Source organism: Tetrao urogallus (assembly GCF_951394365.1).
Source record: "Tetrao urogallus genome assembly, chromosome: 1".
In the NCBI taxonomy this organism is placed as follows: Eukaryota; Metazoa; Chordata; class Aves; order Galliformes; family Phasianidae; genus Tetrao; species Tetrao urogallus.
The window spans coordinates 73,397,003-73,410,267 of NC_136813.1; the positions used below are offsets into that span (position 1 = coordinate 73,397,003).

The following is a 13,265-nucleotide window of genomic DNA, read 5'->3' on the forward strand; positions in this document are numbered from 1 at the left end:
TGCCCAGCAGCTGCTCCCTGGCAGGGGCTCTCCATCACCTGCTGAGGTGATTCCTTGCGTCAGCATGGAACCGGAACCCCAGAGCCGATTGCATCACACAAACGTGCTGTGTTTGAGGGCCTGCAGGGTTGCCCTGGGGACCTGCCTGGTGCCCAGCCCGGGGCGTGTCATTCATTCTCTGTGAGGTGACACTGCAGTGTGGTGTCACAGTGGCTGCCTCATCCACCCTTGTGGAGCGGTGGGAGCGGTGGCTCAGTCCGCTTGTGGGACCCGCAGGAAGTGGAACCAGAGAGAGCTTTGCGTCTATCTGGAGGCATCCTGCTATCATGGAGAGGCTGAGAGCCCTTCGAGGTGAGTCTCTCCACCTCTCTGGACACCATGGACACTGCCCGGGCCCACGTGTGCCTCCAGTGTCTGTTTAGGACGTGCCAGCAGCACTGTCCTTGCTCTGCCCAGTGCAGCTGCCCACCGTGGTTTCCCCAGTACCCCAGCAAGGGGAAAGCTCCCTCCCCTGTCCCCACCAACCACACGCAGCCTCGCGCTGTGGAGCTGGAGGAGCGTTCCTCCCACAGCTGGCCGGGTGCTCGGCCTTGGCTCCAAGCAACACCTGCAGCAGCTGCTCTGCTCTTTCCTTCCAGGTCTCTTTGCTTGTGTGGGCTGCGTGCCCAGGCGTACGCGTCGCAGGGAGAGAAGCAGGGTGTCAAGCCCTGTCCCTACCTGCGCCGCGACCTTACTGCTTCAGCGCCTGCAAGATCAGGAGGTGAGCTGGGGACATCCAACCACCAACCCTTGCCCTCCTGGCCCAGGGCCACGGTGCCGTGGCTGCCAGGCCCGGCAGCACATCCACAGAGCGATGGGTGGCAGCGGGCAAAGCGAGCGTGACTGATCCTTGTCCCCAGGGTGACCGAGCGCAGGCGTACTGTGAGCTGGAGAGCGCCCTGTGCCAAGACAGCAGCCGCCCGCCGTGCGGAGTGGTGAACCGGCTGCTGGCAGAGGTGTCCCGGGACCTGACGGCAGCCCAGGTGAGGGCTCACTCCCAAGGGCAAAGGGAACCGCCTGCCCACGCTGGTGTTCTGCTGGCGGATGGTGGGGGCTTAGCTCTTCCAAGGGCCGCAGGCAGTCTCCTGGGCCGCGTGTCACCAGTGACTCTCTTCCAGGGCGTGACCAGCAATGTCAAGACAGCTGCCAGCAATGTCCTGGTGGCTCTGGCTCGGACGCACTTCACCTTGGTGATGGCTGAGCTCCAGAGCCACCTGAAGGCCACGGGGGACGTGTCCAAGGAGTTGGTGCTCATCACCCTGAGCAAACTCTTCAGCACCTATGGTAGAGTACCCTCAACCTCCTGACACCTATAACAACCGGGAAAGGGGTCTCTGCCCTCCACGTGTGATCTGCACTGAGCTGGGGGATGCAGGGCTGCAGCCCCTCCTTCCTCGCTGCCAGGGCTCTGACTGTGGCCCTCTCCTTCCTCTCTGCAGCTCCACAGTGCATCCCCTTTGTGTGGCTGATGCTGGCAGGCCTGCGCAGTGTGGTGGGCCAGGTGAAGAGTGGCCAGATCCTGCGCATCGCTTGTGCTGGTGAGTGCCGGCCCCAGAGCAGCCCTGCTGCAGACTCTCACAGACTCCGTTTTCTCTCACTCTCGTAAAAAAAAAACAATGAACAGTTATTATTTTTTTAAAAAATTATTTTTTTTTTTCAGTTTTGAAACAGTGGCTGGATGGAGTCAAGAACTACTTGTCCTCAGGAATTCAATGCCCCTGGCCTGCCATGGAGAAAGAGCAGATCTATGAGAACCTTCACGAGCTGCTCTTCTCTGTGGTGTGGAACTGGCAGGACTGCCAGGAGGAACAGGTGAGCACTGCTGCATTCCCAGCCCAGGAAGGCAGCAGGGGCACCCATGTCGGCAGCTCTGTCTGTGCCCAGTGGGCTGAGAGCTGAGGGGTGATGAGAGGGAGTGGGCTGGCTCTGCAAAGGGCCCTGAAGTTGCTCTGTGCCAGGGAGCAGCTGCATGTCACAGCACTGTGGCAGGAAGAGCTGGGGATGAGGGTATGGGGAAAAGCTGCCTGTCCTCCAGAGCGAGCCCATCTCCTGCTGGGCGTGGGGGTGTGGGGAAGGGGAAGGGGAAGGGAAAGAGAAAGCCCTCTGTGTAGGAAGGGCAGACCTTCAGTCTTTGATGCCGGGCCTCTGCCATCCTCTCCAGGACAAACAGGCCGTCCTTGGGGCTGTGGCTGCCATGTTGGAGGTTCTCCTGCAAGAGGAGCAGCACCAAGAGCAGGTCTGGGAGCAGCTCCTCTGGCTCGTTCACCCGTGTCAGGAGATCCAAGACACTTGCAGGGTGGCCAAGGTGAGAGACATTGCGCAGGGCTCAGGGTAGATGTGGGGCCCGTGCAAATGCCACGAGGGGTCAGGGGGATGCAGGGAGGAGGTGGGGAGCCCTTGGAGAAAGAAGGGATGGGTGTTCAAGGGAGGTCTGAGGCTTCCTGAGCTCTTCAGTCAGACAAGGAACAACCCAGACAGGAGCCAGGAGGGAACCAAGAATCACTGGGGCTCATCTCCTGGGGATGGGAAGTTTCACCACCACTGTGGGGCTCTGAGTGCCTGAGGAGCTCTATGCTAACAACTGGGGGGACCACAGCCAGTTGCATCTGATGGGGGAGAAGTGGGCTGCTGGGTGGGAAATGATGCCCAAACACGGCTCGATTGCGAGCAGAGAGACTCTCTTGGTGCCGCTGGGAGGTGGGGGATAAACAAGAACGCCTGTGCAGGAGCTGCTCCCTGCAGAGAAACAGTTGGGAAACAGTTTCTCCACTCGCAAGTGGCTAGATGTGGCTTCATCCCTTTCTTCCTCTCCTGCTCTCTTGCAGAGCCTCACTATCTTCCTGGAGGCCTTAGGGGGCACCGAGTCTGTCATTCCAAGGGACAAGTTTCTGGACGTCACCAGTGCCGTGTTCTACCAGGTAAGGGCAGCCTATCCTTGCGCCCACAGCAGTTTCCCTTGTGGCTAAGTCGACTGCAAAGCTCCGAGCCCCTGAATAAGGCGTCTCAGCCTTAGCTCCTGCATGCTCAAGGCTGTTCCAGAGCCATGCATGTACTCTCGGGGATGCCGTGGGGTGGGCTGGGTTTTGTCTGCCTGTCCTCTTCCCCAGAGTGCCCAGGGAGACGAGAGCGGGCAGCACAGTGTCTTTTCCGTCCTCAGTGCTGATGTGATTTTCTCAAATGGACCTTGTTCCCACAGCTCTATGACGACAGCAAGCAGCACAGCGAGGCTGGTCGTGCACAGCTGACCCACTGCATCATGCTGCAGGGTAAGGAGAGGAGCTTTGGCCATGCTTGGCTGTGCCCTGGTCAAAACCTCTCTCACAAACCTCAGGAATGGGCGTGAGGTTCTTGCTAACATAGCGTGGGATTTCCTCCCTGCAGCCCGGATCTGCCCAGAGGAAACCATCCTGTTTCTGCAGTCGCAGCTGGGCGATGACTGGGAGCCTGGATGCGTGGCAGCCCTGGGTCTGCTGGGTGCTCTGGCTCGCTCTGATGGTCAGTACCACGGGTTGGTCAGTACCACGCCTTGGGACTGCCAGGGCTCCCTTCTGCCATCTGCCTTGTGGCTCCGCTCATGCTTCTGTGCATCTCTTGCAGAGCCCATGATGACGGAGATGCTGCCCCAGGTCGTCGAGGCTGTGCAGCGTCTGTGCAGCGACCCCAGCATCCGGGTGAGCTGGTTTGGGAAAAGAAAGCGCTGTCGGGGTGGTGATGCTGCTGCCAGCACAGGCAGGGCTGGGGTGACTAGAGAGGTGCTGGGGCATTGGCCACACGGTCACGATGGCTCCTGTGGGGAGAGCAGGCAGAGTGGAGCGGGCAGGTCCCTGTGCTGTGCATGGAAAGCGCACAGCCTGGTGTTAAGGCCTGGCCCTCATCTCAGTAGCTAAAGCCTCTCCACTGCTCTTGGTGTCTCTGCTCATGCCCAAAGGGCTGCCGCGATGAGCAGGTGGCTTCCCTTTGCCTTCTGACCAGGAGAATCACATCCATAATTGACCCCTTGCAGGTGAGGACGGCTGTTCTTTATTTCATCAAGGATCTGCTCAGTTCGAACACCCGGAGCTGCTCAGCCTGGGATGTGGTGGGGCACATCTTCAGGGAGTTCAGCCGCGCCACAGGAAGAAGGGTAAGGACAGTGGGCAGCATCTTCCTTTGGAAGACCCGTGCTGCTCAGAGGCTGCTATACAGAAGCACCGCTGGGGCCACACCTGAGCCTCCCGAGAGGCTCCTGAGAACTGAGCATAACCAGTGTTTCAACACCACTGTTGTGCAGGCAGCCGGTGACCTTTCTGCCCGGGAAGCCCAGGAAGAAGGAGCTCTCCAGGAGCTGTGCATGGACATCCTGGGATCACTGGACGTCTCTGTGAGAGGGATGTCCAAAGTAAGTCACGCTCTGCCCTGCTGCTGCTCCCTGCCCTTGCACCACGTGTTCCTCGTCCCCTTCCAAGACCCCAGGTCTCTCCTCCAATGTGCTCTGAAGCACACAGGACTCAGGGAAATTCACAGAGTCCTCTTCCTCTCTGAGCAGAGGCAGGAATGCTGATCTGCTCAACTGCCTCGTTCCCTACAGCTCCTGTGGCCGCGGCTGCTGTTGTTTGTGGTGCCAGCGCAGTACACAGGCATGCTGATCCCAGTCGCCCGCTGTGTCTGTGCCCTGGCTGAGAGAGAGGAGCTGACAGGACGGCGCATAGAACATCTGGATCCCCATTTCGTCAGCTCCATGTTTCAAGGTAGGAGCAAAAACTCCCCCAGGGAGCTCTGCTGACCTGTGGTAGCACCCAGAAGGGACAGCGGAGGTGCGTGTGGCTGGGCACGCAGTGTCTTGGAGTCTTACTCAGCACTTTTTTTCTCTTTGCAGGCCCACTGCTGACGCCCCAGACACTGCTGGCACGACTGCTGGTGAGTAGATGCTCCAGAGGCCAGTTCTACGAGCACCCAGGAGGAAGCAGCGTGGCCATGGGCAAAGCTGTTGGCTGCTCCTTGCCTGCCAGAGCAGAGCCCAGCTGCTTCCATCCTGGGGGGAAGCCGTTGCTCTTGCTGCAGAAGTGACCCTGCTTTTTCTTGCTCTCGCTCAGGTGGTGGCAGGCAGCCCTGGTGCAGGCAGCAGACTCCAAGCTGCTGCCTTACTGCTGATGAAAAACCTCCACGGCAGGTTCCACAGGGCTGTGGGGGCCATGTGGGCTACTGAGATCCCCCTGCTGCTGCAGTGTCTTGAAGGTAAAGTACTGGAGGGGAAGAAGAGGCAGAGGCAGGGAAGGGAAGGGGGGGAGTGAAAATGCAGCTCTGTAGCATGGCAGAGGGGAAGCACTGTCTGCAGCCCAGTTCTTGCTCTGCTGCTGTTCCCATTCCTGGGAGTCAGGCCTGAGGCCCAGGGACCTATCCCACCAGAGATCTGCCCATTCCAGGACGTGGATGGGCCCTTCATGTCCCCTCAGACAGCAGCCTTGGAGCAGTTAGTTCCGTGTTCCTGTGGAGGCAGTGTTTGTGGGGAGGGACAGGTCATTGTGGAGGGGGTGCAGGTCCCAGCTTGGCAGTGTCAAGTGCCCAGGCCAAGCCAGGTTTGCAGCAGCTCTTCTTCTGTGCCTTGATCCCAAGTAAGGGTCTTTGTCTTCCTATTGCTGTGCAGGGAAAGATGAGAGCTTCCCGGACACTGCCGAGTTTGAGCGCCGTCTGCTAAAGGTACAGCATTGCCGGGAGGCGCGGTGCAGAGAACTGCTTGCCTGCCCCAAGTAGCCCCGCTCCCACGTGAGCCACTGTGGGGCAGGAACAGCCTCTCAAGCGCTGCTGCGGAGCGGCCGCGCGCCTTTGTGGCGCTGCCTCTTCCGCTCTGTGCCAAGCCCAGGGGGGTCTGAGGAGAAGAGGGCGGGCGGCTTTAATGGAGGGAACGCTGGGGGAGCTGGGAGAGGCACTGTTCTTCCAGGCACCTCTCCCCAGAGGGCTGCAGCAACTTGGGAGTGAGGGAAGAGGCAAAGGGCAAGGGAACATTGTCTTCTCCTGTTCTCCAACAGTTCCTGAAGGCGTCGCTGGACACAATAGAGGAGAAGGCATGGATCGAGGCCCTGAGCTGTGAGCTGAGCCAGCGGCTGAGCAGCTCTGCCAGCAGCTCTGCAGAAAAGGTGAGTTCCCCCCGGCTCTACCCAGCGGTGCAGCTGCAGGTGTCCAGCTGGGGCTGGGGCTGCGGCTGGTGCTCTGCCCACGCGGGATGCTGACGCTGCTTCTCCAGTCTATGCCCCCCAAAGGGCCTTTCCCTGCAATCTGCCCGGGGATGGCTAAAGCTGGGCCCCGCAGCTGCTCTCAGCAACCGCCAGGGAGCTTGGCTCCTTCCCACCTGGCCCTCCACCAGCAGGTTAAGCTGCTGCCACATCTCAGCTTCTTCCTTCCCTTCCCATGCAGTCATTCCTGTACAAGGCTCTGGGCACGGTGCTGGGATCCTGTAAGGGAGTCCTCCACATCCAGGAGAAGCTGCTGCAGCACCTGGAGGAGGCAAATGCAGAGGAGCCATGTGAGGCCCAGGTGAGCTCTCCTCTCCTCCAGCTCCTGTGAGCATCCCCGCTCTGGCCGTGGGGCAGAGGCCTTCTCCTGGCCCTGCTCCAGGCCTTTCAACCTCCGCACTGCTGCCATTTTGCTCAGGAGAGGACCTGTAGATTCAGGCCTGTGCCAACGGCCCCTTGTTCTTTTGTGCAGGGAATCATCTCTCTTCTCAGCCATGCTGCTGAGAACAACTTCCACACAGTCCTGGCCACGCTCACCATGTTTGCGTCCAGGCTGTGCAAAGGCCGCAATGCCAGGATTTCCAGGCGCAAGAAGGTAAAGCGTTACGGGTTTCCATCTTGGCATTCTTCGGCCTTATTTTCCCTGCAGCTCCTGCCTTGGGAGCCCAGGTGCATCGCGGGGCACTGGGGGCTGTTAGCGAGTGTCTCAAGGCATTTCTTCCCACACAGATGGAGCTGGACAGCACGAGAGCTCATGCCACACGCAGCGCTCTCATGCTCGCCCACGGCAGCGTGGCACTGCGTGCCTCCAAGGAACAGCTGCTCGCCCACCTGGAGGGAGACATCGTGGGCAACATCCTGATGCTCTACAGCTGCAGCTGCCGGGTGAGAGCTCAAAGCGTGCCAGGGTGTCAGGGCGCCCAGCTGCAGCCTCTCCACATGGGGGGGATGCTGAGATGGGCCTTCCCTTTCCAAAGGTCCCTCGGGGAACTGTTTGTGCCCAGATAAAGATCCAAGCCCTTCCCTTAGCGTTGTCTCCACGTGTGTCCCTTGCAGCCCTTGTCCCTTCCCGCAGCTCAAAGAACGTTCTTCTCTCTTGCTCCTCAGGACTTGCAGAACAACCTTGCGCTGGTGCAGAGCATCACCAACTGCAGCTCTGCCTACCAAGCTGTGGGTGATTCTGCAAGCTTTAACCCCTCCTTGAAGAGCAAGCTGCTGGAGATCCTGATGGTGAGTGGGGCTGTCTGCAGAGGAGTTCTGGGCTGCGCCACAAGGCTCGCTTCCCTGGGGGCATGCAGGTCTCCAGCAGCCACACGTCTCCAGCTGGTGGGGACCTTGGGTGCTGGCAGGCAGCGGCTGGGCAGCGGGCTAGGTGCACCAGCTGCTGCATCCTGCACTGCTTCCATGGGAAAGTGATGGGGCTGGTGTGTGGCAGTTGTGCATGTCTCAGGGCCGGGTGGAACAGCTCTTGTGTGCCCCTTGCCCCCTTTGACACTGTCTCTCTGGGACTTGCAGGACCTGATGAAGAAGTATTACTCGGGCATGCCTGTCTCCCCAGTGCCTCTCAAGGTGGTTCTGGCCCTGGAGCAGTTGAGGTAAGGGCTGAGGTTGCAAGTCAGGATGGTGATCCCCGTTTTGGGTAGCTCCTGAGGGCCTGGAGGGGTCAGGGGGGGAGGAGCCACATCTACAGGAGAGACGGCTGGGCTGTTGTGCCCAGCAAAGCTGAGGTTCTGGGCAGGGAGAAAGGCCCTGGTGCTCCTGTCCCCTGGCAGGGAAGAGAGGGAGAGCTGGGGTCTCCTTCCCTCCAGAGCGGGAGGTGGTTCACTGCTGCCGGGGAGGAGGTGGGCGCTGCTGGAGCTGAAGGCAATGCTCAGCAAGATGAGCTGGGTGGGGGTACTGGCTTTGTAGCTGTCAATTAGGAGAAACTCAGATGTTGTCTGAACCAGTCTGGAGAGGTAAAGAGCCTTTCTGATTTCTCTTCCTGTTTTCCTCCTCTCAGCAAGCTGAAGCCCTCTTCTGAAAGCAAGGACCTGCGTGAGATGTTGGTCCTGTGCTGCAAGAACATCGTGACACACCCTTCAGCAGAGATGATGCTGAAGATCAGGAAGTCACAGCAAGCAGCACAGTACCTGCAGGTAACCTGCCGTAACTTTCCCGGCCACCTCTCGGTCGGAACCCTACCTCAGCACACACAACCTCTGCTCTGGCAGCAGCCGTGATGCTACACGTCACTCCCCTCTTCTGCTTTCAGCTTCAGCAAACATCACTGAGAGCTCTGGGCCGGCTCATGGTGGTCCTGCTGGAGACAGAGCCCAGCGGCGGCTTCTTTCAGAACATAGTCCATGTGAGTATTCGTGGGGCAAGGGAGAAAGCATGGTGCCTGTCAATAGCGGGGGCAGAGATCTGGGGACTGAGAGGAGGATCAGAGGGGGAGAAATCTCCTGCTGACGTGCCAGCTCACTGCGAGCTGAAATGGGCAGAGAAATGGGCCCTGCAGGGGGAAAGCAGGAGCCAGCCCCTGGAGGCCACAGCCGAGGAAAAGCTCCTGCGTTAGGAGGCAGGAGTGTCTGCAGAGAGCGGGGCAGCAGTGCCGGTGCTCAGTGAGGCAGGAGGCCACATGGAGCAACAGGGCAGGCCTTAAGGGAAAGTGCTGGGAAAGGAGGGACAGGGAGAGGGGTGGCAGGAAGGGGAAGAAAAGACATCCTCAGTGAGACAGATGCTCTACCCCAGGTCCTGCAGAAATCAATGGTATCGAGCAACGTGTGGGAGCGCAAGAGGGCCCTGCAGACCTGCTCCCAGCTGCTGTCTGTTTGTGAAGAGCTTCAAGTGAGTAAAGAGCCCCACCGCGTGCCCCCTGCTCCCTCCCCAGCACCCCTGAGCTGGAAGGTGAGCTCCGCCCAGCTGTGCATGCTGTGTCACGGTGGGAAGGCACAGATGGGAGAAGCTGGTGAGAGCTGCGGCCATCTACAGCTTTGTTCCTGCCTCTCACCCCTGCAGAGAGGAGATGCCTGTGAGCACTTTGGCTCCTTGGTGGGATTGCTGGCGCCTCTGACGTGTGACCCCATGCCCGCATCCCGCCAGCTGGCTGTCACCTGTCTGAGCTCCCTTCTGCGAATCCAAGGTGAGTAGAGCAGGCGTGCTCCAGCCCTCTGCCCTCCTCTGTAGCACTACCAGAGACACATGGGCTGGGCCCTCTTGACAGGAGGGAGAGGCACCGTGCACAGCTCTCTTCTTGTCCCCACCCTGTCCTCTGTCTTTCCCCCGTGGAAAGCAGTTTCATTTCCAGAAGCATGACTTCCCTTTTCTCCCTGTGCTCTTTCCAGCCAAAGCGACCAACACAGACATCGAGACGGGTGACACTGGGAGCCTGTGCGAGGGGCTGCATGCCTGCAGCATCGCCTCTCAGCTCCAGACCACATCCAAAATGGCCATGGTATGTGGACCCAAGAAGGGGTGGTGGGATCTCTGTGTGTAGGCTTCTGCACGACCCTGTGCTGCTCCCAGCCTCACACACTGTTTCCAAAATGAGCTGTTACCCTGAGTCCTGTTTTCTCAGCAAGTAGCAGGAGGCTCTGAGCTACGTCTGGCCTTCAGGCACCCAGTGCAAGGATCTGACTCCATGACGTGCGTTTGTGTGTGTGTGTGCACTTGCATGCATGTGTGACTGTGGCTGCTGGGAGGTAGGCTTTGCATGTAAGCAAACACCATGGGTGCAGAAGCTGAGAGAAGGCTCAACCGCCTTCCGTATAAACAGCAGGGTACAGACAGCTGCAGCAGAGCAGTGATGAGATCTCTCCCGCTTGTCATTTCTCTGCAGATCGTGTGCAGGATCTTCCCCCTAGAACGCACCGTTGACTTCATGACTGCCATCAAGGAGACGATCCGGAAAGCCAACGGAGTGCGTGTGCGTGCTGCTGGGAAGTGGATGACCACCTTCCTGCAGATGCACGGGAAGGACATCAGTTGGAACGTAAGAGACTTTCCTCCACGTGTCTTGGACTTTTGCTGGCTGTTGCACTATGACTTGAGCTGTTTGCCCCTTGTGCTCAGGGCATGGAGACCAGGGTAGCTGGCATGAAATTCAGGCTTAGGACGTGGCAGCATGTCAATGGAGCAGGCACTGCTCATGCGCTGAATGTCCATGGTTGTGCCCTGCAGAGTGCAGGATGCAGCAAGTCATTCTTTCTCCTCTTCTTCTCTCAGGTGCCTCCGATCCTCTACATCCTGCGCTGCATCACATCGTTTGCGCAGCAGAGCACGTTCCTGCCCTTCCTGTGCCAGGCGGTGGTCATCCTCACCCGCTGTCACACCGAGGCCGTGATGAGCAACTTCTCCCGGCCGCTTGGGCCAACAGACAGGTACTGGCACTCCCGCCTTTGCTGTTGCTGCAGAGGGATGTAGGGAGGAGGCAGCTTTTCTTTGCTGTGAATAGTCTCAAGTTGCGACTCTACTTTTTCTAGTGAGACATGGAGGAGAATAAGAGAATTTTGTCTTCAGCGATGGAGCCAATAGAAAAAAGAAGAAAGGATAAGAAAGGAAAGGAGGAGAGGAAAGGAGCAGGGAAGGAAAAAGGGAATGAAAAGGGAAATTGAAAAGGAGAAAAGGAGAAAAGGAGAAGAGAAGAGAACGAGAAAAGAGAAGATGAGCTTAAAAATTGTACTATTTATTATAAATAAATAAATACATACATACATACATAAATACATAAATAAATAGTAGGGTTTTTTTTTACCAAGTCTTTATTGTAATAGCTGCTGTCTCTTCTCCATACCAATTACAGAATCACATTCACCAAATGTCAGGGATTGGAAGAAACCTCAAAAACTCATCTGATCTAATCCCCCTGCTGGGAACACCTAGATTAGGTCACACAGGAATGTGTCCAGGCAGGTTTTGGATGTCTCCAGAGAGGGAGACCCCACAACCTCTCTGGACAGCCCGTTCCAATATTCTGTTACCATCACCATGAAGGTTTTTTTCTAGCATTCATGTGGAACCTCTCATGTTCCAGCTTGTACCCATTGCCCTTGTCCTGTCACTGGATGTCACTGAGAAAAGCCTGGCTCCATCCTCCTGACAGACATCCTTGACATATTTATAAGCGTTCCTTAGGTCACCTCTCAGTCTCCTCCAAGCCAAAGCTTCCTCAGACTTTCCTCGTAAGGGAGATGCTCTGGTCCCTTCATCATCTTTGTGGCTCTGTGCTGGACTCTCTCAAGCAGTTCCCTGTCCTTCTTGAACAGAGGGGCCCAGAACTGGACACAATACTCCAGATGCGGTCTCACCAGGGCAGAGCAGAGAAGCAGGATAACCTCTTTTGACCTCCTAACCATGCCCCTTCTAGTATGTCCCAGGGTGCCATTGGCCTTCTTGGCCACAAGGGCAGAGTGCTGGCTCATGGTCACCCTGCTGTCCACCAGGACCCACAGGTCCCTTTCCCCTACGCTGCTCTCCAACAGGTCAGTCCCTAACCTGTACTGGTATGTGGGGTCGTTCTTGCCCAGATACAAGTCCCTATGCTTGCCCTTGTTATATTTCATTCAAGTTCTCCCCGCCCAACTCTCCGCCTGTCTAGGTCTCGCTGGATGGCAGCACAGCCTTCAGGCGTGTCAGCCACTCCTCCCAGTTCTGTGGCATCAGCAAGCCTGCTCACAGCGGCTTTACTGCCTCAGTACAAGTTTTAGGCCACTACTCCTTGCGCTCTTGCTACACACTATCGAGAAGAGCCTGGCCTCACCCATTTGCCTCCCACCTTCCTTTAGTTATAAATAATTATATATAACAGTTATTTATAATAGCTATAAATATTTACCAGACCCCCTCTCAGTGTCCTTTTCCCCAGGCTGAACGGAGCGCGGTTACTCAGCCTTTCCTCACATGGGAAGCCTCCAGTCATCCTTGTGGTCGTCCTCTGCTGGACTCCTTCTAGGAGGTCCCTGTCTTTTAACTTCACTTAGTTGAGGTGCCCAGAACTGGGCACAGCAGTGTAAATGTGGCCTCACCAGTGCAGAGCAGAGGGGGAGGATCGCCTCCCTCGACGTGCTGGTCAAGCTCTTTTGATGCCAACATGCAGTTGGGCAATTCCACATGGGCCACTTTAACTTTCTGTCAGTTTCCAAGAAAATTGTTTCAGAGCTTTTCAGGGACTGCTATATGCTTGCATCCTGTGCAAGAAGGTGATATTAATGCCTAATTCACCTAAGTGCGATTTTACCTTTCTTGAGTATGTTGTTACTACTACTTTCAAATTGTTTAGGATAATATTAGTGCTTGAGGAGATAATGGGTTTTTGGTTGTTATTGTTGTTTAGGAGTTTATTGTTCCCGTGCATTTTATGGCATGTATTTCTCAAAGCTTTTAATCGTTGTTTTACCATTTTATTTATCATCATTTATTAATCATTTTGTCTAATTTGAGCATATCTGTAACTTTTGCTTTTTTATGTTGTTATATAATTGTGAACTTAGTCAGGTTTTCTAGAGAGAAGCAAATTCCCAGAGCAGTACACAAAAATATCCTCTACCTATCTATCACACATGGCAAGGAAATAATAAATGAGTGAGTCAGAACATAGAGGTTTAAGGCTATACTATGATAGGCCTTCAATCAAAGTCTAGGTTCTGACCACCTGCTTCAGTCACTGAAGCAGTCAGTGACTTCACTCCAGAGGTGTCAACAGAGTTTGGGCATCCAAGTTAAGCATCAGTGTTCCCTATACAGCCAGTAGAAAGCTGGAGAGTCGGAAAATCAGTTCTGGAAGATCTGAAGTGCCTGAAGAAGTTGCCAGCTTTGCTATTGTCTGTGTACAGAATGAACAGCAGCAAATAAATGTACCGCCTCCTCTGTGCTATGAAAAATGAGGTTGCTGCCTGCAAACTGCCTCCTGCAAGTGGCTCCTGCAATGCTGTGACTCACAAATTCTGTGTGGGAATCACTTGAGAGAGCATTTAGATCTGGTCCATGACAAAGCATGTCTGTGGAGCTGCTCAGCACTCCTGCTCATTGTTTGGGCTGCTG

General features: G+C 56.4%; 1 protein-coding gene across 1 annotated transcript; it reads left to right on the top strand.

The window, feature by feature from the left end:
- Window positions 1-326: 326 nt before the first annotated feature.
- LOC306956001 (maestro heat-like repeat-containing protein family member 2B) lies at window positions 327-11,932 on the top strand (the record flags this gene model as incomplete). Its single annotated transcript, XM_079547391.1, has 31 exons — window positions 327-351; window positions 639-760; window positions 900-1,022; window positions 1,158-1,323; window positions 1,479-1,577; window positions 1,700-1,851; window positions 2,201-2,344; window positions 2,865-2,957; window positions 3,236-3,305; window positions 3,421-3,534; window positions 3,637-3,710; window positions 4,043-4,162; window positions 4,310-4,417; window positions 4,607-4,766; window positions 4,895-4,935; window positions 5,112-5,253; window positions 5,663-5,715; window positions 6,045-6,152; window positions 6,430-6,549; window positions 6,721-6,843; window positions 6,978-7,133; window positions 7,356-7,478; window positions 7,764-7,843; window positions 8,248-8,383; window positions 8,500-8,592; window positions 8,988-9,074; window positions 9,246-9,369; window positions 9,572-9,681; window positions 10,066-10,218; window positions 10,452-10,606; window positions 11,794-11,932. The coding sequence occupies 31 exons, from the start codon at window positions 327-329 to the stop codon at window positions 11,930-11,932; spliced, it is 3,513 nt and encodes a 1,170-aa protein (XP_079403517.1).
- Between the last annotated feature and the right edge of the window lie 1,333 nt (window positions 11,933-13,265).